The sequence below is a fragment of the Cygnus olor genome, chromosome 13 (genome assembly GCF_009769625.2).
Source record: "Cygnus olor isolate bCygOlo1 chromosome 13, bCygOlo1.pri.v2, whole genome shotgun sequence".
NCBI lineage: Eukaryota > Metazoa > Chordata > Aves > Anseriformes > Anatidae > Cygnus > Cygnus olor.
The window spans coordinates 10,296,281-10,319,119 of record NC_049181.1 but is presented as its reverse complement, the minus strand read 5'-3'; the positions used below and the strand labels follow the sequence as shown (position 1 = coordinate 10,319,119).

The following is a 22,839-nucleotide window of genomic DNA, read 5'->3' as shown; positions in this document are numbered from 1 at the left end:
CCTGCCACAGGACGGCACAGCACCCGGCACTGCCCTGCCTCAGCAGGGCCAACAGAAGAGAGCATGGAAAGAAGAGACCAGCGCACCCACGGGGGTCCCAGTATAAATACAAATTTATTCTCTTTCCAGAGCAGAGGTGGAGAGAAGCAGCCAGGGCAGCAGCACCGCAGTACATGGTTACCAGAGCATCAGCCAGCCCACTCCCCCCCTGGCCACCTCCCAGCCCCAGCCTGCCCGGGCTCCCTGGGCACACAGATCAGCCACTGCCACTCCCACAGCGAGGATCTGCACCAATTTGGCCTAATCCTGCCTTCTTCTTCCTGGGGGACCCCTGATCTCATGCAGCCGCTGTGCTCCTGCAGTGCTTTACCCACTCAGGACGGCGTCCCCTCCCTAATGCCACCACCACCGCCTCCAGCTCACCCCGCTGCCACCAGGATGGCAAGGACGGCAACCCACACACCAGCACAGGATGCTGGCACCCAGCACCCTTGGCACTCCATGATATGGGCACCGCTGCCATGGTGGCAAACATATCCCTGGTCCCAGCGCGCTGCCTCAGTCCCAGCCTCCCCGAAGAGCTCACCAGCGCATCCCGCACAGCCAACAGCCCTGTCCCTGCAGCTTGGCTGCGGGGCAGCGACACACCGACACGCAGCCTTCCCTGCACCCTGCCATGCCCAGCGGCACGGGCATCTCCTCCCTCCGCCGCCCCGGAGCAGCAGCGGGGCCATGCCAGCCCTTCTCGCGCCCCGGGGCACCCACAGCACCTGACTCCGCAGCTTTCTCGACGTAACGCAGCCTGAGACAGCCAGCCCGAGGGAGCCTGAGGGACCGGGAGCCACCGCCACCAGCAGCAGCCCTGCTCCAGGGCAGCGCGGGGAGGGGGGAAGGATCCTGCAGGAGAGGGAGCTGAGCTGCACTGGGCGGGAAGTGCAACTACACTTCGTGTTAGGGTTTAATGGCGTGAGTCCGTGAGAGTATTTAAGTACAGAATATATATATAATATATAGAAATATATGCAAATTAAACGATAAGGCTCTGTTATAAAGGTCCTCTCAAGATAAGGCTACTAGCTGGGCTGAAGCTCTGGTGTGGACTCGCCCCTACCCCACGAACCTGGCAGCCTCTCCCCCCGGCAGCGCGTGCCCCGCTGGCCGCAGCGCTGGGCAGCAGCGTCCGATGCATAAGGCGGGCAGCTGGGTGCTGTTAGAAGGAGTTCCTTTAAACCCCAGGGGGCTGTTTGGTGTCTGCAGGAGCATTTCAGTGCCCACCGACCTGGAGGACCCTGGGCAGAACTGTAGAGGAGCAGGATGCTGAGCTCTGCGCCCCGCGAGCGCCAGGGGACACACGCAGCTTCCACCTCGTCAGCTCTTTCTTCTGAGCCTTTCCATGCAGTCCAACGAGTCCAAGCCTGGATGCTGCGGCCGAGCAACCCAGCCGGCCCCCGGGGAGCCCACAGCCCCACTCCCACATGGCCAATGTTCCCCTGAGATCTCCTGGAGCTGGCAAGCGTCCTGCCTGAGCGAGGGAGCCTGCCACAGCACGGGGAGCACGGCGGGGAGAGGAGGAGGAGGGGAAGCAGCCAGGCAGCTGGTTAGGAGAAGCCTCTGGCTTACGGGAGGTGTTAGATAAGGGAGGTCATACCTGGAAGAGAGATGGAGAGGTCAGCAGAACAGCGCCTGGGGCCAGCTGGTTAGAAGGGGATTGCTCGGGGGTGGCAGAAAGCGGGCGAGGGACTGGGTGGGCAGGGGCAGCTCTGCCCTGCCTCGGGTTAGTGCTAGCACCAGGTGACATCTCCCTGGGTGCACACATGGGCAAGGGATGGCGCTGAGCACACGGTCACAGAGCATCCCTGGTCACCGTCCCTGCGGGAAGAGCCATCCACAAGCAGCCAGGAGAGCTCACACCACTGCTGCTCCTCTGCCGGGTAAGCGGGGCCTCCGCCGTGGGTGGAGGTGGCTCAAGGTGGTGGCTGCAGCCTTGCTGCCATCGGGTCTGTCTGCGCAGCAGGGAGCTCTTCCAGGACTCAGCTGCTCTGTCCTCTGCGCAGCTCTGGCCGCCTGTCCTTGCAGGTAGGAGAGCTCCTCCTCATCCTCGCCAGTGCCTGCAGCACTGCAACCGCCGCGCTCTTGGCCGTGGGCGCTGGGGGGGATCAGCCGTCGTGGGGAGGGTGGGATCGGGGCAGGGCTCCGCCGGGAAACCTCATCTGAGGGAGCAGTAGGAGGCCAGAGAGGGGGATTTCGCTCGAGTACCTCGAGAGCTGGGGAAGGCGCTCCGCAGCTTCTCCATGATGTCCTCCAGGCACACGCTGACCTCTTGCGTCTTGGCCTCCACCTCATCTGCAGCGGGCAGGGGGCTGGGGTGAGCGGCGCGTGCACCCCGCCAGCCGGGGGCCCTATGGGACAGGCGGCCTCCCAGAGCTGCCATCCTGGAGCTCAGCGCCAATCCAACCCTCACCTGCGGTTTCGGTGTCGGGGGTGTCGTGCTCCTTCTCCTTTGCCTGGCTGCCTTCGGACTGGTGCGGGGATGAAGCCAGGGAAGATGCCGCTGAACCGTTGCCATCTGACTCTGCCGGAGGCTGGAGAGAGAAGGGGGCTTGTCACGGTTCTCTGTCCTTGTCCTGCACCTTCTGGCCACCCCTTTCTGCCACCGCCCCACGGATGGCCCCCCCGTTATTTGCTTCGTACCTGCAGCAGCAGCTCTCTGAGCCGGTGCAGCTGGGACTCCAGCTGCTTGTTGTGGTCCTCCAGGATCTGCATGCGCGTCTCCAGGCGGCTCTTGTGCTGCCGGAGGATTCGTGCTTCCGCCAGGAGCTCGTCGTTGCGGGGGTCTTGCACCAGCTCGGGGGAGCCCGTGGCCAAGGTCGGGGACTCCACGGCCTCGTCGTGCTGCCATTTCAAACGCCTCAGCTCTCCCTGGAGGATCCTGCAGGACAGCCCAGGTCAGCACCACTGTCTCCTTTCTGGAGACTGGCCCGATGGCTGACTCAGAGACAAAGCTCTGCCGGAGGCTTTGCCACAGGAGAAGCTCGAGGAGCAGCTTCTGACTGTCCCTGCACTGCGGGGAGGCCTGCCTGCAGCTCCTCCTCATTTGGGTGGCAGACAAAAGGCACACAACTGCTTCCTAACAGGCTGAGAATAGGGGCAGGCAGAGAAAAACCCTGTGCTGTGCTGAGCTGTGCTCCGGGCTGCACCTTCACCATTCAACAGGAGCTCAGGGAGGAGACAGTCAGCCGTGCCCTGGGCTCACCAGAGCCAGTTCAAGAGGGGTTCTTGGGCAACATGTTTTGGGGACAGGGAAATCAACATTCTGGGGAACAGAGCCTTCTCCCTTCCTTGGGGAGCACTGAGCCCAGTGCTCCCCTGTGGGCTTTAGGGCTCAGCCTCCAAAGCAGGCTCCACCCTGAGCTCTGCCCCTGGTCTAAGCCAGGTTTCTCCAGCCCCTTCCCTCAGACTCAAGCCCCCACTTGGAGAGCTGCCCATGCCCCAACCTGTTTTCATCCTCCAGGTGGGCCAGGATGCGCTCCAGCTCCCCCTTGTCATCCATGGGCAGGCTTCCTGGGACCTGCTGGCTGCCCGCGGGCTCTCGGTCCGTGATGGGGCTGGAGTGGCGCAGCAGGTACTGGTCCTCATCCCTGTTGCAGCAGGTGGAGGAAACACAGCAGTGAGGAACGTCAGGATGGGGATTGCTGGGCCCTTGGGGCTGGAGGGAGGTAGTTTTGTACGGGAGTTCACCATGGCTGTTCCAGGTGGTGGAGCTCAGAAGTGGCTCCAGCAGCCCAGGTAGCTGGGGGTGCCCAGGAGCCTCAGGCTCCAAGGGCTGGGAGGGGAAGCAGGGGTGCTCTGGGTAGGTGGGAATGGAGCCACAGGAACCTGGCTGCACAGAAGCAGGGGAAGGAGGCAGAACTCACAGGCTGTCATCGGGGGACAGGCTGTCGCTGAAGAAGGAACAGTTCTGGTTTTCCATCTCTGCAAGCCTGGAGGAAATAGAACTGGCTTGAGACACATTCAGAGACACCTTGAACGTCTGCTCAGCGCACCCTAAATGCAGCAGCACTGCCAGACCTCTGCAAGACCCCATGGCAGGCTCTGGCTGCCGTGCAGCGTGCTGGGAAGCACCTGTCCCCAAACCCCTCTGCCCCGTGACCACCAGCGGTGCCCGGTGCCGCTACCTGCTGGCAAAGTGCTCGATCCGGGAGTGGGTGTCAGCGTGCGGCAGCATCGGGGAGGAGGCTGGGCTGCAAGAGACGCACACTGGTCAGCAAGGTTTGCAGTCCTCACCCGAAACTAGGGCTTGGAGGGGCTGCCCTGCCCACCCCGGGCTGGCAGGGAGGCTGAAATCTGCTCCTCCAAAGACTCGGTGTCGCGTCAGCCCCGAGCAAGCTGCCCTCCATCCCGGGCAACACCCTCCATCCCGCTGCCTCCAAGCAGCATCCCTGGAGATGCTGCTTCCAGCCGAGGAGCCCACACCTTGGACAGGGTCGGTGGGCACAGCCCGGGGCACTCACGTCTCGGAGAAGTCAGCCTCCAGCACGGACTGGACGGGCAGGTATCCTCTCTGCGGGTGCTTGCTGAAGTACTGCTTGGAGCGAAACTTGTTCTTCAGCGTGGTGGCAAAGTCCCGCATGTTCTCGCTGGAGGTGGTCTGCAGAGAGAGAACCATTGCCCAGGTGCTGGTTGGCAGAGTGGGGGATCACAGGCTGGCATCCCGTGATCTGTGAAGATCCCTTCAGGCTGGGCACAAGCCCACCGTCAGCAGAGACAAGTGGGGAAGCGAGGGGGGCGCACGGCTGCTCCACCAGCATGAGCCAGGCTGGGCACATGGTGGATGCCATATGTCCTGCTGACCACGAGCCCCAGAGCAGCGGGAACACCGACAGCCCCCAGCACACAGAGGGGAACAAATACATGCAAGGCAGCCACCTTGGGGCTGCAGCAGCCCCAGCATCGCGAGGCCACTGCCCTTGCTAGCCAAGCGCCGCCTGGCCCCGTACCGGGGTGTAGTACTCCATGATGGGGTAGTGCAGCTTGTTGCCCTTGCTGGCTCGCCCGGTGAGGAAGCAGGTCTGGCAGATATCCACGTTGAACTGCTTCAGGCTCCGATACCTGCAGAGAGCGGGAGGCCAGAGGGAGAAGCCAGAGTCAACAGAGCTGCTGCATCTTGGTGTGCAAGGAGCTCAGCAGGGGGCGGAGAGGTTTGTGTGGCTCTCGCACCCCACTGACCCCACAGTGCTGGTGGCTGAAGTCCCCACGTCCCCTACCTGAAGCCCTTGATGGGGCACTGCCGGCAGACGGAGCACTTGGTCTGGTGCTTCACCTGCTCGGCCATGGTGACGCGGTGCAGCACGGCCAGCCACACCATGGACTGCGGCTCCAGGTTGGCCCACTCCAGGAACTGGGACGCCTCGATGGCAGACTTGCCGTGGCTCTGGGACAGGGAGGGACAGGAGGAGAGGCTCAGAGCAGGACCCAGCTGCCTCGGGACACTTGTTCCTCACCACCAGCATGTCCCCATGGAGGGGCCAGCCCGGGCCACCGCGGTACTCACGAATCGGAAGCAGCTGCGGATGCTGGGCTCCACGTTGCTGCCCCCGAAGGCCGCCACCTCCCCCAGCTGGCGCGGGACCTGGATGGCCTCGTGGAGCAGGACACCCAGGTGCCGCTGGTCGCACAGGCCCCCGGCGTTCGCCACTTGGCTGAAGAGGTCTGCGGCGGGACGGACAGGGAGACGGCCCCGTCAGACACACGGCTGGTGCCTGGGCACAGCCGGCAGCACGGGGGGCAGCTTAAACCAGGGGGAAAACACTGAGCTGTGGTTAAATAACCATCACCAGCGTCCTTCCAGCTCCCAAAATCAGCAGTTTAGAGCCTTCCCGAGCCAGAGGTTATGGTTACAGCACTCTTATTTTATCCCTGGGTGATCAGCATCCCCGCCCCCAGCATCCTGTGGCTTAAAACACAGCAAAAGGGGCTTCCTTTAATTTGTCTGACCCCGACTGCCCAGCCACACACCCCCAGGGCTTTCCTTGAGAAGCACTGAGCAGTTGCTGCCCCTTTGCCTTCGCCGCACCGCTCCTCGCAGCGCCATGCAAACAGGACCCCCGCAGCACCAGTCACTGTGCAAAAATGCCTTCTAATTTAGGCGGCGTAGGCTTGGGGAGGGAGGCAGGGGTGGCAATGCAAGCAGATTAGTCACCACACGAAAGCTGCTTCTCTGATCCTGCCGGGCAAAGGAGGGCTAAGCTGGGAAACAGAAGCACTCCCGCCTTCCCCAGGTCGCTCCGTGCAGGGCCCCGGGGGACTCACACTGGAACTTCTCCTTGACCTCCGTCCCGCACAGACATGCAATGCCCGTCTTGAAGGAGAGAGCCCTCATCTTCCCGCTGCGGCCGCTGCAAGGCGAGATACGGCACAGGGGTTTTTTTTTGGTGGGGGTTCAGCAAGGCAAGCCCGTGCCAGCCACCCCATCCCGAGTGGCCGGGGCACTGAGGTTTCCTCCCGAGCACGGCATCCCGGGGCCGGTACCTGTCAAAGACGTTGAGCAGCCAGTTGAGGCTCATGTCGACGCAGAGCGGCACGTTCACCAGGATGCCCCGCTCCTCCTCCAGCCTCTCGTAGAGGGCGGTCAGGCAGTGGATCACCTCCACCACGTCCATAGCCCGGTCGCTGGGCTGCAGGTCGTGCTCGTTGAAGATTTCCAGGGCTGTGGCCAGGGTCACCATGTCCACTGAGAGGAAAGCACATGCCTGCATACAGCTCCACAGCATCCCTCCCTAGCACTCGCTGCCCTGAATTTGGGTTTACAGGTCCCCTTCCTCCTCTGTAAGCAGTGGATCCCCTCCTGCCCCTGCCAGCCTGCTTGGTTTCTGCTCTGGGTCACTCTCACAGCTCCTCCAGCCTCCCCCGTTGCTGCTGGGTGATCTCCCGTCTGCTCCCGAGGTTTGTAACTCTGCGCCTGGTCCCTTTGGTCTCAGATCGCTTTGACTCACACCTGCCCTCGAGCAGTTCCACCCTGACCCAAAGGCAGACTTCTCTCCAGTGAATTTGCTGCTTTTCAGCCACAGGCTCATCCTCCTAGCGCTTCCCTGGTGGGCTTCTGCCTCTGATGTGCTGATGAAAGGCTGTGTTCACTTAATGCCTCTACCCAGGGAGACCCAGCGGGAGGGACATGCTTCCCACACTCACATCGCAGGGCTTTTTGCACCCGCCGCAGCTTCATAGCCGTCCGATACGCCGAGAACTTGATGTTGTTCAAATCCGCTGCAATAACACAGAAAGAGAAGAAGAAAACCGCAGCTGAACATCCTTATCTGCAGGGCAGGAAGCAGCAGCTGCTGCCCCCAGACACCAGCACAAGCATGGCTGCACGCAGGACCCAGCTGGGGTTTGGATCCCATTGCCTTTGGGGGGAAAGTACAGAGGCCTCATGCCCCTTTTGGGGCTGGGGGCATCTCACGCTGCACCCCAAGCAGCAAAAAGAGGTTCTATGGCAGCCTCCTCACCCAGCGTCTGGTACAGCTCCGTCATCTTGGGGTGGTCCCAGCACGTTGTCTGGGCCTGGTGGCTGGGAGGAGAAGGGAAGGAAACCTCGAGTCAGGCTGGGAATCCCTTCCAGCTTGTGTGCCCACCATCAGGCACCTCGGCAGGCCCAAGCCCCGTCTGCGCAGGGCAGCACACTCACTTGATGTAGTACGGCACTTTGTTGGGGGAGATGGCTCGCTCCCAGGGCACCTGGACCGAGGCTGCAAGGAGAGGAGCAGAGGTCAGGCCGACACCAGGCGCTCCTCCCATACCTGTAGCACCCCGTGTTCGTTATCCAGAGGACAGAAGCCCTTGGTGTCCCTCAGCAGTTTTCCCTCGCCACGGGCAGCTTATCAGCTCCAGCAGCTGGAAATGCTGCCGCTCCTCTCAGATGGCAGGACCAGGTCTGCAGAGACACCAGGGCCAACAAACCCCGCATCTGGGGGACTGCCTTTCCCTGCCATCTCTTGTCTTACCCACCCAGTCCCCGAGGCTGGCACTGTCCCGGGGTCACCCGGGTGCTGCTGCAAACATCACGGCTCTGCACCCTCAGGGGAGGCACAGAAGTCCCATACAGGGAGGCAGCACAAGGCTAGCTTTGGCAGATGCCTCCTGCCCCGGTCCCTATGCCTCATGCACCATCACGGGCACTTCCCTAGCTTTTGGGAGGGAAGGCGCCCCGCAGGCAGCGCGGCCGGGAGGACCTGTCACGTACAGGAGAGGAAGTGCTGGGAGCCCGGCCCGAAGTCCCGGTGGGCATCTTGGAGCTGCTTCAGGCGTTCGTTTATGGAGGCCTGCAGAACGGGACAGCAGAACGCAATGGCAGCCCGTCGAACATTTTGGATCACAGCCCCCTTCAGGAAGGCTTGTGGATGGACTCGGAGGTGCCCCAGCCACCCAGGTCTGCCTCCTTCCTTGCCTGCCTCGGATTTGCATTGCCCAGACAGCTCAGTCCTCACCTCCTCCCCCCACGGGCTTTGGCAGCACAGGCCACATCTCCAGCTCACCTGTATCTGTATTTTCAGACATCAGCCCAACCACAGCTGGTACTGACCACCCCCCCCCCCCCCCCCCCAGTAGACCCCAGTTCTCCTCAGACAGCTTCCTTTGTTCCTCCCATCACCTTTTCCTGCTCTACAGATTTACCAGCCACCTTCCCCACACGTAGCTGATGCTCTCCTCCTTCGGGAACAGCAGCTGTGCTGTCCCTGCCTGGCCAAGCCTTAATAAATCGTCCCTGAGGTTCAGCATTTCCCCAGCATCCCCCTCCCTGCGGGGTGTTTGCAGGGCCCTGACCCTTCCCCACCTGCAGCTGCTTCCAGCGCGTGTTGATGTGCTCCAGAGTGCGGGAGTTCTCCATGGACAGGTGGACATCCGAGATGGCGAGCTGGTGTGCCAGGTCATTGACCACTTTCACCCCGTCCTTCATGGGAGAGAGCTCGTCCTTGAAGAGCTGCAGTCCCATGCCCAGGGGAGCAGGCACAGGGCAGGGGAAGAAGGAGAAGAAGCAAGAAGGATGTCGGTGCCCAGGTGTGGTCCCTCTGCTACAGGCTCCCGTGGGCCGTGCCCTGCTGCCCGTCCCTCCTGCACACCGAGCTGCCCCGGCTGGAACCTCGGAGCCACAAGTACCTTGGTCGACTGGATGTGCTCTGGCAAGGAGTCGATGAAGAGGTCCCCGATGGGCTCCCAGGTCTCACGCACGCTTTCAGCCTGGTCCAGCATCGTGCTGAGCTCCTCCATGGCCCCTTTGATCTCCAGCAGCTGCTCCAGCGTCCGCTCGATGTGCCGGTGCTGGTCCACGCAGCGGGCCGTGAGCTTCTCCCACAGCTCGCTGGCCACGTTCGCCTGCTTCCAGACAAAGCGGCTGATGTTCTGGATGCGGTGCCGGGGAGAGACATCTGCGAAGGCAAAGCAAAGAGCAAAAATGAGAGCCTGGGACAGAAGCACAGCTCTGCGCTGGTCCCATCTTCTTCCCAAGGACAGGGCACAACCCGGCGCATTATGGCAAGAGGCCCAGCACTGATGTGCCACACCAACCACCTCTGCTCCATCCTCCCCAGTCCAGCCCAGGAGGAGCCATGGGAGGACAAGGAAAGGGGAACTCAACAGACCTTTGATTTCTGAATTTGGCTCTTCCAGTTCCTCAAACGGATGCTGGGAAAGGAAAGCCTGTGCTGACTCCAGGACAGAGTAAATATATGGCCCCCGGGACTTCACTTCTTCCATGAAAGCCTGGAGAGGAGAGCAGAGCACAGAGAGGAGACGACAGGCTGGGCTGGAGAATTACATCCTGCTGCCCTTTCGCCGAGGGCTGCCGTGATTTACTCATCCAGTGCCCAAACGAACCACCCACGGTGACATCAAGGAAACATTGCCAGAGAAAAAGTACCCAGCCCTCACTGGAAACACAGAGAGAAGTTAACAGAGAAACATTTCTGCAGTGCAGGGACAGAATGGCCACCAGCATGGAGAGAGCAGGGCTGCAGCTCTGCTGGGTGGGGATGGCCGGACAGTGAGACGGGGACAGGGCGTGCTGGGCCACGGCTGCACAAGAGGAACCGCCTTGTCCACGATGCTCCCCCTGGCATGGCATGGAGATGCAGAGAGCACGGCCACACCACCGCTGTGCCAGCAGCTGCTCAGCAGTGGGTCTGGCTGCTGGGGGAGCGAGGAGGGGAGCAGCAGGGTGCCCCGAAGCAGTGTGGCCACCAGGGACAGCTGGTTGGGGTTGGGTTTGGGGTTGGGGTGCCCTCTCCTGCCCTTCAGCTGCAGCCTCTGTGGTGCTGCCTGCCGGGTCAGCGATTTCTGCTCCGGGAAGCGGCTGGTGCCGGTGAGGACGAGGGACAGCAACCGTAAGCAAGGCGCAGGGGAGCGTACCGCGTGCGTCTCCTTCTCCTGCTGCACCAGCAGGACGTCCCCGCGCAGAGGCAGCTGCGCCGACAGCTCCTCATCCTTCTGCCCCAGCCAGTCGATGATCTCCTGCAGGGGCACCTGCAGCTTCCCGCTGTGGTCGGAGAAGGCCTCCAGCCGAGCCCTGGCACGAGAGCGGGGACAGCACGGGGGTGCTCAGGGGGGCAGGACCAGGGGAACCCGCAGCCAGCCGAGATGCTGTGGCACCAGGCGGGGAGGTGCTGGGCAGACGGAGCTCCACAAACACCCCAAACCTCGCAGCCATCAGCAGGGATGGAGCCGCTCTGCGTGCACCCAGGTTGGTCTGGGCTGTGCTCTGGGTAGCACGGGGGGCTTGGCTCCATGTCTGCATGGCTGGGTGGCTTCCACCCAGGAGCCAGCGTTGAGGCAAGAGACAATTAACATGCCCCAGTTAAGCTCTCCGTCATGTTGCCACCGCTGCAGCTGCAGCCTCAGAAGGTCTGGAGAGCCCATTCCTCTGCTCAGCTGGAGAGGGCTCCCAGCAAAGGGGCAAGCACAGAGGTGGGGGGAAAAGAGGCAAGACATGGAGGTGGCAGCAGGGAGGCTGGAGAAAGCAGCAGAGTGAGCAGGGATGAGGATGGGAGGGAGAGAAGGAAGGGAGGGGTGGACCTAGAGAGGATGCAGTGTAGGGAGAAGACTCAGAAGTCCTTGCACAAGAGAAGAAACAAAGCCAGGGTCGCTGTGGGTAACGCAGGGACGAGCTCAGCAACCTCCAACGAGCATGCGCGGCCCACGAGGCTGGCAGGCCAGGAGCTTGCTCCAGGCAGGGACTCTTACCGAAGGCTGTGGGATTTCTTTTTGATCTCGTTCCAACAAAGATTCATCTCCAGAGGGTTCTGGGGCCCAGCAACACTGCTGGGAGCCCGGGGGCTTACACACGAAGGTCCTGCGCCATCCTGAGAGCCTTTAACCTGGGCAGAAACAGACAGAGCTGAAATGCTGCGCACAGCTGCCGGCGCTCAGGCACCCGCCTGGGTGCAACGTCCCCTCTACCATCACCGTACCAGGGGGAACCCATCCCCTCTGCCATCACCATCCCTGACTTTTCAGCTCTCGAGGGGCTGCACCGCTCTGCAGGGGGATGCTGGCTGCTCCAGGGAGGTGGGCGCAGCAGGCTCCACTGTTCCTAGTGACCAAGGGGACCTGCCAGCCTCCTCTACGCCACCCGCAGCTCCGTGACTGCCACCTGCTCCCCTGCAGAAGCACCAGGCTATTCTCTGCCTGCACCGCAGATCTGAGCCGATCCCCGCAGATGCTGCTTCTCCTCCGCACCTCCCCAGAACCAGCAGTGGCACGAAGGATGCTCTGAAGGGCTGGGGAGCAGACGGCAGCCAAACCTGAGCCGGTCCCTGTGCGGTGTGAGCACCTCCAGCTCAGCCCTGCACAGCCAACGGCTGAGCCCGACACCCCCAGGGGACCCTGCCTGGAAAAACGGGTGCTAATCACTGAGTAATAAACCCTTGGTGGGCGGGGAATCCTGTCCTACGCCTCTTGCATTGTATCACACTTGTTCGCTCTTGCAGTGGCAGCAAAGGCATTGTGCTAGCTGGCCACACCAACACACACTAGCATCTCACATAGGACCTGGTGGGCAAGAGGGGATTTCCTCTCCAGAAGAGTGGCCTGGTGCACAACCCACAAACACATTGTAATGCCAAGTGAGATGCGCTTGGCTGAGGAAGAGGCAGTGTTTTACTCTAATGCTACCTCAATATTAGAGCTCATTTGGGGTAATTATCCCCAGGTGATTAATCAACCATAATTAACTGCATTAGCACTTTCTAAACAGTACATGCAACAGGCACCCTTTGCTGGGGAAGGGAAGGAGCAGACACGGCTCGCTGCCTGCCCACGGGCTGCCCGAGCACCCCAGGACAGGCGCAGGGCAGCAGGGCCCAGGTGCAGCGCAGAGGAGCAGCAGGCAGGAGCAACCCAGACCCAGAATTTGGCCGTGCAAGTGAAACAATGCTCACCCCGTGCTGGTTCTCAGGGAGGAGTCAAAAGCTCACCGAGTGCTGCTAAGTCTTCTTCATCTAAAAACACCTAACGCCAGGCTGTTCTCTGCCCCCCACACACCCTGCCGCTCCAGGAGCATCAGGAAAACACAGAAAACTATCGCCTACAGAGTTCACAGGAATCTCGGGGCCATGAATAATGAATCACTCAAGCTAAAACTGCTGCTCGCACTTAGGAGAAAATAAATAAAACCCCACAGTCTACGTGCGCACCTCCTCATGCCACCGAAGTAGGTTAGTCCCACTGCACTGCCCAGGAGCACCCGGCCCTCCGCTCCGTGCCCGGGGGTGCCAAGGAGAGGATCGAGCTGCAGCACGGCTCAGCACAAAACAGTCTTCCCAGCCCAGTTTAAGACGACGCTAAAAGCCCACAACCCGCAGACTATCACCTGCAGACGAGCCAGGGATGGTGGCCAAGCACGGGCCAGGCGTTGAACACCTGCCCCCCTGCAAGCGAGCAGGGAGCAAGAGCAGCGCCTTCCCCCTGAGCATCCCCTGCCCATCCCTTCCCCAGGGCTGCAGCGGTGGCAGCCTGGATCCAACCCCCTCTGCCCTCAACAGGTTTATTTTCAGGCCCAGGACACTCACGCGGGCTCCGGTCTGCCTGTTCTTGGTGCAGCAGGGCTGCTCGGAGCGGCCGGGGGAGCGGGCATCGCCTCCTGCCCGCTGTGCAGCACCGGCCGGCAGGCAGCAAGCGCTGCTGTGAGCAGGGCTCGGGGCTGCCCCCGGCACTGACCCCCCAGGAATCTGGAGGGGGGCGGCCATGCCTCCTCCCGGCCTCAATCCCAGCTTTGTCCGGCAGCATTCCTGCGGCCTCCAACCTGCTTTAACCCCAGGGGTGCCGCTGCTGCGGAGCCCCTCGCCCTCTGGTGCCCTGCAGGGTGGGCTGTCAGGGATGGGCTTTACCCAGGGACAGGTCCCAGCAAGCTTTGGCTACCCTGAAGGTAAACCTGCCCTTGAGACGTGACCCCAAGGAGCCAAAGGTGCCCTCCTCGTCCCAGCCCGGCAGTTGGTGCCAGCACGGCTTCTCCTGCCCATCCGGACTGGGTGCAAAGAGTTTGTTTTTGCCAGCAGGCTCCGGGCTGGCTCCCCGTGTCCCCCACAGTGCTGCCGGCCAGCATTGTTCCCATGCTCTCCTCCACCTACGGGAGGGAATGAAAAGCTCCCTGTCTCCCTGCCTCTCCCTCCCTGCACATCTGACCGCTGGTGTCCCTGGGGCTGGCAGTGCCAGCCTCCCCTCCCACCACCCCGTCCCCTCCGTGTCCCAGTCCCCCAGCCCCAAGGGGTGCAGAGGGGCTCAGCCAAGGGGGGGCCGGCAGCAGGACAAGCGAGGACATGAGAAGAAGGTTGTTTCCTCCATGGCAGCACCTACACCTGCACGAAGGAGGCGCAGAGACCCCTGCAGCCTGGCTGTTAATGTGTCCTGAACACACCGGTGCCCATGGGGCAGAAAGCCAGGCTCAGGCAGGGACGGGGGAATCCTCGAGTGGATACGACCCCAGACAAGTGTGTTCCCACCCTCCAGGTGGGACCGTCTCTCCTCTGCCCTGTCCTGCCACATAGCCAGGACTTCCAGAGCCTTCCCCTCTCTGCCCAGTGTAGGTGAGCAGCCTGTGCAGAAACGCCCAGGGAAGAGGGGGGAGACCAGTAGTGTGAGCACCCTCCGTTCCTCGAGAAAACCAGCCCAGAAGGAGGACAGGCTCCTCTGCCTTACAGCATCTCAGCCTTGGCTTTCACCAAGGCCTTCGTTCTGAGCTCTTCTCCGCAACCACAAAGATTAGAACCATACCTTTCAGCAAAAGCTGACATTCCTCCACATTTCCAGGAAAAAGCAAACCCAGCCAGATAAGTAAGAGCTGTTGACGGCAGCCTCGTGTTCTTTATTCTGAAGGCAGCTTGAAACCCAGCTCTGCGGGTTGTCTCCCGTGCTCTACTTCGGGAAACACTTTGCAGCCAAAACGCTCGAGGAGAGCTAACGTCCTCATTAAGCGCGAGGCGACGGGGGGCTGGAGCTAAGAGCTTTCCCCCCCAGCAGGAGCCGAGGTCCCGGCGTGCTCCCCAGCCCCGCGCAGCCGCCGCGCAGGAGGGCTGCCAGACCCTGCTTACCTGAGGCAGCGGGTGGGCAGCGCCGCTGTGCCGCGCCGGGGCCGCGCCGTGCCACTCAGGACATGGTGGGAGGACGTAAGGCCATTCCTGCATCACCAGGGGCTGCATCAGAGCCGATGCTCATGGGGATGGAGACGGCCTCGGGCGCAAGCACCTGAAAGGCAGCGTGAGAGGTTTGGGGTCAGCACCTCCCCATCCTCAGCGCGCACCCCCGGCGGAACCCGGAGGCTAAATGCACTTGTCGTTGCACTGATGCTGCAGTCTCTTTTCGTACAAGTGTCCAACTCTCTTTTGCATCTAGTTATACAATTTGCTGTAGCAATGTCCTGTGTGCGTGAGTCCCACAGCTGCGTCTTAGAAAAGGGCTGGGTTTGCTGCAGAACAGGGGATGCACCGAGTTTAAAAGCAGAGGGCAGAGAGGCTCTCACTGCACTCTGGACACTGTCACAACCACTTCTGTTTGGACATAAAAAACATATTTTACAAACATATTTTTTCCTCTTATGTTCAGAAACAAAATTTTCCAGCACCTCAGTCCCTCACACATGCATCTCATATAGCCAGCTACCTTTTTATGTGTTCTTACTCGTTATGAATTATGAAAGTCACATTTTTGTTCAGAAAACCATAAGACCCAGAAAACCTGTGAGCAGTGTCCCCTTCATCTGTTCTACAGGTCTTAGTAAAACCTCTGGTCATCTTGCTGGTTTCTTTATTTACTGTTTGGAGTCTGAGCCAAAACAGTGTTTTTCCCATTGCCAGCACCAATTCCAATTTACACAAAGCCATGAGAAAATAAAGCCCAGAGGGAAAGGTGCATGGCAATGATTTACCAGAAACAAGCAATTTCCCACCACAGAAGCACGATCCCAGAGCTCTACGTGTGGCCGGAGCCAGCAGAGGAGCCGAGCACAAACACGCACAGCGGGATGGAGACACAACGCACAAAAGCTGTGACTGCTGCACAGGGCTTTGCCCACGCAGGCTCAGCACTCGGGGGACAGACCAGCAAAGGGCGATGCTGGAGTATTGCTGGGGCCGGGCTCTGCCCCTCCTGCCCAGCCTGGTGGTTATTCTCCTGCTTTCAGAAGGAAACAGCCGCCTGGCCAAGCAGAGATGGGTGCAGGGGGAGAGCCCCTGTCCCTGGCACCTGCTTCCCACCACCCTGCTTCCGCAACCCTCGCTCCCTCTCCTGAGCTTCCACTGCCTTCCCTCCTCCATGACACACGCGAAGAGAACAGCTTACCCTGTTATGATTTTTTTAATCCCTGAGCAATTTCTACTGCCGTAATGCTCTCCGTCTCCGGCAGAACGGCCTGTGTTGAGCTCTCCAATATGCTGATAATCCAGGGGCCTGCCCTCTCCCCTTCCTGCCACCTGCACAGATGAGCATCGCAGACCGTGCACCGCAGCACCCTCATCCTGCTCCTTTCCCCGGAGCTGGCAGGGTTATCACGGCACGGCAGCAGTTACAAATTCCAGCGTCCACAGAGACCCCCTTATGCAACACCAAGGGTGCAGTGGATGATTTCTGCCTTTGACAGGAGATAATATACCCTATTATCTCAGTGCTTGTGCTCTTAGTGCTTCTTTCTGCATTCTGCTCAAGGAGAAGTCTCCGCACACAGGTTTGGTGCAGTTCTGGAGAAGGGGAAGGGAAGCCTTGTCCTACAGGTGCCCATGGGTAGGACTGGTGGCTCTCACATGCTCTGCCGGCGTTATGGAAAGAAGAAAAGCCCTTTTGGCACCTCCTGGGTGCCGGGCCTGACCTCCTTCAGCAAAGACAAGGTCCTTCAGGACACAGAGCCATGGTGCAAGGGAAAAGAAGCCTGTCCAAGGCAGCAAAGCCCAGATGCGGAGAGCCCGAGATGATCTGGAAATAGCTCAGCTGTACAGCAGCCAGCACAAAGGCAGACATTCAAGGGGAGAGACAACCAGACGGTGAGGCTCGGCTGCGAGCAAACCAACATATGATCACTTCACCAAATCCCCAGCTATTACAGGAGAGAGAGAAATGCTCCTGCTCTGCTCCTTTGCTGTGGCACACAATAACTCCAGGTCTTGCAGTTGTAGCGTAGTGGTGCCGCCAGGCACCATCGGGGCACTGCAGCACGTGCAGCAGATGTTTTACGGATGCTTCTGGGCTAAACGTCCATTGCTTGCTGCTGGTGCTTCCCAAGCTCCGGGGCTGTGACCCCCCCCACCTCTCCCCCACCAGCATTCACCTCGGGCGTGCTACAGCCAAGCGACACAATCAGTCCCAGAAATGCTGGCAGCTGAGCCAGCCTGGCTAAAAACGCGTGTTAAACAGATGCAGGCATTCAAAGGGGAGGCAGAGGGCACAGCACAGGGAGGGGTGTCATTAAAAGCACTGCTTCCACAAGGTGAGAGGCAGAAGCCTCTCCCAGGAGCTGGAGCAGGACTGGGATGCAAGAACTGAGCTGCAGTCCGTGCAGGATGGCTGATGCCACTGTCTGCGTGGGAGCACAAGGGGACGGTAAGGGGCCTGGAGCTGCCCTGTCCCACATCAGCCCTGGGGCACTGCGAAAGCATCGCCTCAGCGCTGCGCTCCCAGGGGCTGTGGCCAGCTCCGGGCCCTCCTACCAGCGTGAGGGAGGCTCCAGGACGTGATGCTCACCCTACAACAGCCATTTATCAGTGTCCGTACCTGTCTGCTGCAAGAACCGGCCCCACAGATCCAGAGCTGCAGTTCCCACAGCCCATTGCAAGCACGTCTTTGAAAAGGTGTTGAAACATGAAAAATGCTCCTCCTGGCCCTCTGAAAGACTCAGGAGCTAGGTGGTCAGGCAGTCCAACCAGAACTAATGCCAGGATGACCCCTGGGAAAATTTCTGTGCAAGAAGGGAAATACCAAGGCCCCTGCAAGCAGGAGCAGGTGAAAACTGCACATGAAGACCTCATGAGAAGCTGCCTGATGGGACACCAGGGCACTGCAGCCTCCTGCTGGGGGAGCAAGGAGTGAAACTGTGCCCGGGTGTCCCACACAGAGGGATCTGGTCTTGGCTGGAGGTACCCCCTCCAGGCACAAAGGCGATGGACCCTGAGGGGGGTCAGGTGCAGCCTCCTTACAAGAGGCTTTTTTGCACCCTCCCACGTGAGAACACCCAGCACTTGCCTCTGCTTTTGGTATGCCTTTCACTCTGCTGTGTTACAGCCACCAAACACTTCAGTAACCAAGCCACAGCCTAGCTTGAGACGGCGATGTTCCTCTAGATGAAAAATAAAAAAAGCCAAAAGTCTCGACGCTACACTTCAGCAGCTGAATGCAGCTGCGTTAGGGTCTATTCAAAACGGAACGGCTGCCTTTTTCCTCTCCCTGGATGAGCTGTACCTGCTACAAAACCAGCCCTGGCGCACTGCTCTCCTGGGGAGGCAGCTGTGGCAGCCTTTGCCCGGCCTCAGCCCCAAGCAGCAGCGGAGCTGTCTGGCTGCAGAGGCTCCGCAGCTCGTGCCTTGGGTTCTGCAGCAGCTCCTCGCCATCCCAGGCATCAGTAAACCCTCACACCTGTGGGTACCAACATCCAGGAGCATAACTTTGCTCTGCCATTGTTTAGAAACCCAGACCCAAACTCCCCCAAACATCAGGGTCATGCTGCAGCTGTCCCTTATCCCCGCAGGACAGGAGGACAGGAGACTGCCCTGGAAGCTGGAATTCCATGCAGATGTTGCATTTGCAGCTCCCTCCTGCACAAAAGGACAGCAAATGCGGCAAACAGGGCAGGAGGTCTCTCCATCACAAGGCTCACGCTTTGAATTGCTAATTTCCTCCAAGACATTCTTTCGGGGCTGAAACTTTCCACTTCATATCCTGGCCTATCAGGAAAAAATATGGCAACATTTTGAGGCAAGGCAGCTCAGCCTTTATCCCACGAGGTGAATGGAAATACAAACACACTCCCTGCTGCTGGAAATGTTAATGACTTTGTTGTTGTTTAACTTACTGTACAAGAGAAGTAATAACATTTTAGCTCAGCATGCTCAGTGTCCTTTAGGGGGAAAGGTGGGAGGCTTGCGGATATTTCAAAGTTCAGCTCCCGTCTACACGCTGACAAAGGGAGCATTCCCAAGCTGGCAGACAGCAGGGCTCCCTCGGTGGTGCAACAGCACATCCTGTTCCAGCAAAAATTGTTTTCTGCATCTGTGAGTAGATAGCATAAGCCTGAGATCTAGGGCCAGCAGACTGACTTCCCAAGACCCCACTAGGTCAAGCTTTGGTGAGAGAGAAGGAAGAGAAGTCCTCATCCCACTGGGACTGAGATTAAGGATAGCACGTCTCCCTTCTGGAGCAGGGGTCCTTCATCTCCATCTCTGTACACACCGGGAGCAGATACCTGAACATGCTCCTTGAAAACCACCCCGCAGCCCCCTGATTCCCAGTTGTCCTGGCACACAAGGGAAGGGCCAGCAGCAGTCTCCCATACAGGCAGACACTGAAAGCGTTCTCAGTCCCAGGGCTCAAAACCCAGACACCAAAGCTGCAGCTCGGCCTGACACTGCTGGTAGGACACCGCACGGACCCTCTGCCTCTGCAGCAGGACCTCACAGGGCACTCCCACCTCACCACCAGGTCCCCTCATTAATTACAGCCAAGGGTCCCTCAATTAAGCAGCTCTTCTTAAGAAGTAGAACGAAATCTCTGGTCTATCTGGTGGTGAGCACGTGGCACAGAAGAGACCTGATTCAGCAGGTGTAGGTGAAGTGGGCGCCCTCCCATCTCACAGGCTGCATACTGAAATGACCACTAAGATTTTGCACTCACAACCAAAACTGTCTTAAAATTCAAGTGATAAGCAGGTGTCACAGGTCCTAATAAAGAAGCAGGGTCTCTTCTGCTGGCTCGCTCACTCTCCATTCTCCCAAGCAGAATACACATGCACACACAAAAGCTCAAGCTGAAAAATGTCCCCAGTTACATTCTTTGACCTGGGAATCAGGACCCCCATGTCCCCAGCCAACAAGGTGAGCGTGGGTGCATGCTCACAGCACAGCCACGCAGAACTGGCTGTTCCTCTGTGTAAAAACAACTTGTGGCAATTTCGGAAGACTGAAATCTGAATTTCTTTCACATGCCCTTCCTGACTCACAGCTGGGTTTTGAGCTGCTCTCTCCAAAACTCGCTTTGCTGAGGAATTCTTCCCATCTCTTCTCCTCCTCCTCCAATTAGGCAGCACTACATGTAATTACCCTTGCACCTTGAAAGCCAGCTGTAGGCACGCAGCCCCACTGTGCTGGACACAGAAGTCGCTGGCTGACAGACCTGACAGACAAAAGGAGCGGGGGAAGAAGCCGGCATCGTCCCCACCCACAAAAGGGCCAGCAGGGGGTAAAACTTGCTTAATGGCCAAAAGAAGATTGCAACAACCTTAAAAGCCTAACCTAATTCCTCAGAGACTTGGTCATGCTCTGTAGCCTCGAAGCCTGGCTATTTAAACCCACTGAAAACCCCGAGCCTTCTCTTTGTCTGTCTCCGACAACCCGAGCTTTTCCTTCCCTACTGTTAGCGGAGGAACGAGCCTTGCTGCAGTGTGAAAAACGCATCCCCCGTTTCCATACTGTATACGCGAGGAACAAGAGTGGGGAGAGCACACCACCAAAAACCCAGGCAAGGCTGTGCTAACTCTCAGCTTCCTTTACGCTTTGTTTCTCATTCCCAGTGTTAGAGAAACATCTGAATACTCTGCCTCCGCCCCACCGGCTGGTCCTTGTGAACTCCCACGGCACCGGGTTCTCCGGCCGTCTGAGACAACGCGTGGACCGGGTGCCACACAGAATCCTGTTTCCCTCCGTCCCTTCCCCGGGATGGATCGGAGCTACCTCATTTTTATGCTAGGGGGAACAGCGAGATGGAGCTATTTTGGCTCAACTCTGAAGAGCTCCGCTCGATCTTTATACACCTGTGAAAATGAGGTTTTGGGAAGAGTGAATTCGTCCTGCTCAGGATGTCTTATTTCATGAGATTGGTAATTCCACTTTCATACATTTATCACGGGCATCCAGCCTAAAGCAGAGGCCTTGAATGTACTGCTCAAGACAGTATTATAATCACAAATTCACCATATGTCTCAAGAAGCCAGGCCTTTTGTTTGAACCCGTCCATTTAATCCCTTCACTATCCCACTTTGTTTAGTTTTGAAAAGAGTCACTCCAACCTGAGCAACCCCATTTACAGGTACAGCCCTGGACAATCACAGTGAGTGTGATATGTCTGTCTCAGGTGTTAATTATAAAGGTTCTAGCCTCATCTTAATTTTCACCAAGAATCATTTTTTTCTCGCTTTTTGGAGTGCCATTACCTACTTGTCACCTTTCAGGGTGGGGAACTGGCAGGTGGCAATGTGAGATGGACTCAAAATCAAATATGTACGTGCACATCTGGCAAAAAAAAGGGGAACCCCCCCTGCTGCAACCAAACCTTGCAGCTGGGAGTTTGTGTGGTGTGTTGCTGCAGGGAACTCAGGTCAGGCAATAAAGACCACCAAAAAGAATAATCACACAACAACTCTCATGGCTGCAGAGAGATGAGCAAGTAGCAGACAGCTAAGGGAGTACAAAGGCCCTCGTATTGGGGCACAGATAAAACACAGATGCATGAAGATCTGGCTAGATCTTTTTTGAGTGATAAAAACCAAAATCCATCCAAGCCATCCCTATGTCCCATGGCCAGCATGGGGCAGTGGCTTCACCCCCATGTGGCAGCACTCGGGCAATCCCAGCACAGAGCCCCTGCGAGGGCAGTGCCGGTGATTTCACCACACACCGGTGGTGCCGTGCAGAAGGGGAGGCTCGAGAGACCGTGCTGGGGACCAGCAACAGCCTGTCGAGCTGAGCTCTGGCTTGCCGTCACCCTGCCCAGTGGGGACAGGGATGCACAGTGCCCGGCCCCAGGGAGCCAGCAGTGTCCTGCCAGCCCCGGGTGGCTCTGCCCACATCACCGGGGAGGTCAGGAGTGGCAACACAGGGCCTGGAGGGAGGAGGAGGAGGTGGAAGGGATTGGGGGGAAGCTGGGAGAGGGAGGGTTGAGACATAAAAGGAACAAGGCTGCACCGGGCAAGGCAGTGAACAAAAAGGACAGAGCTGGGACGAGAGCCTGATCGCAGCCTGCTGCTCAGAGATATTCCCCACTCTGCCTTGCCCTGCAGCCAAAGCCTTGCGGGAGAACGCTGGAAGGCCAGCACGCACCCTGCTCCGAGCGGTCCTTCAGCCCAGCCGAAAACACTGCCAGGGTGAAGGAGCCTTCAACGTGAAAAGAATCAGAGCTTGTGGAAGGGATGCTTGCCGCTATTGTTTGCCTTGGGCATCCGCATCACTTACCGTTCCCTGGTCTCTCCCCTGTGCAATCACCCTTGGCTGCCCTTCTCTCCGCCCATGTCCCCCCGACACCCTTCTTTTCTTCTCGGCAAGTTTCCTCGCCCGCACACATGCGGACAGCACCGCTGTGAAGGGACACACACATGCACACACGCACTGGGGTGTATTTCCGAGGTTAGCCATCTGGATATTTCCCCCTTTCCAGCACGGCCAGGGTCCGAGCGGGAAGCAAATTGTGCCTTGGCCTACCTTCCGAGTCCGCCAGGTCTGAAACGCGGGCAGCAGCCGTGCGTCGGGAGCAGGGGCTGTGAATCAGCAGAGAGGTGCCAGTGACAGGGATGCATGCTGAGGCTGAGCGCTGCGCCCGCCGCCTCTCCTCCTCCAGCGCCCCGCTGCTGTGTTGCTATGCGATCACGTCCCCGGGAGGAGCAGCATCTCTGCCCGCACGAAGAGGTACCCTTGGCTCGGCACGCGCCGGAGGAACAAGGACAACCCCGCGCCGCCCGGACCCTTGGAGGTCCCTTGGCGATCGGCCCCAAGGAGGGGAGGGAGAGGAGTGGAGATGCAAAGGCAGACAGGAGCGAAGGAGGAGGAGACAAAACACACATGGAGAAAGAAGGTGGGGGGAAATAAAGGAGGGGGGGAATACAAGCACACAAAAGGAGCCGTGGTCTGACCTCCGGGGACCTGCCACAGGCTGCTGGACTCGGACACGCTTCCCGACGCTTGCCGATGTCTCCCCACCGCCGTTTGGGACTGACAGCTCTCATTTGAGGTTGTACACGGCCATGTGTGTGTGTGTTGGAAAATGCCAGACACATTCACCTTGTTTCTTAACCGCAATTTGGATGTCTGGCGTAAGATTTAATAAGCTTAATTTTAAAATGGGCTATTTTTAAGTCAAGAAGCAAAAATAAGACAATCACGTAAATTC

The 22,839-nt window shown here is 59.1% G+C and overlaps 1 protein-coding gene across 6 annotated transcripts; it reads right to left on the bottom strand.

Moving 5' to 3' along the window:
- Nucleotides 1-101: 101 nt before the first annotated feature.
- DRP2 (dystrophin related protein 2) lies at nt 102-22,491 on the bottom strand. 6 transcript variants are annotated; one of them, XM_040572692.1, is made up of 24 exons: nt 22,155-22,491; nt 14,577-14,730; nt 11,233-11,366; nt 10,402-10,558; nt 9,636-9,756; nt 9,154-9,422; nt 8,831-8,977; nt 8,240-8,318; nt 7,685-7,745; nt 7,506-7,567; nt 7,189-7,263; nt 6,529-6,730; nt 6,310-6,395; nt 5,552-5,709; nt 5,265-5,431; nt 4,998-5,109; nt 4,512-4,648; nt 4,176-4,241; nt 3,915-3,980; nt 3,495-3,638; nt 2,692-2,929; nt 2,462-2,582; nt 2,257-2,343; nt 102-2,146 (listed from the first exon to the last, which is right to left on the bottom strand). In XM_040572692.1, the coding sequence occupies exons 2-24, from the start codon at nt 14,682-14,684 to the stop codon at nt 2,031-2,033; spliced, it is 2,913 nt and encodes a 970-aa protein (XP_040428626.1). In that variant the 5' UTR covers nt 14,685-14,730; nt 22,155-22,491; the 3' UTR covers nt 102-2,030. The 6 variants fall into 6 exon arrangements, with proteins under 6 accessions (XP_040428626.1, XP_040428629.1, XP_040428627.1 ...); XM_040572695.1 differs by having other exon boundaries at nt 102-1,648; nt 22,155-22,490; XM_040572693.1 differs by lacking the exon at nt 22,155-22,491 and adding an exon at nt 21,909-21,970.
- Between the last annotated feature and the right edge of the window lie 348 nt (nt 22,492-22,839).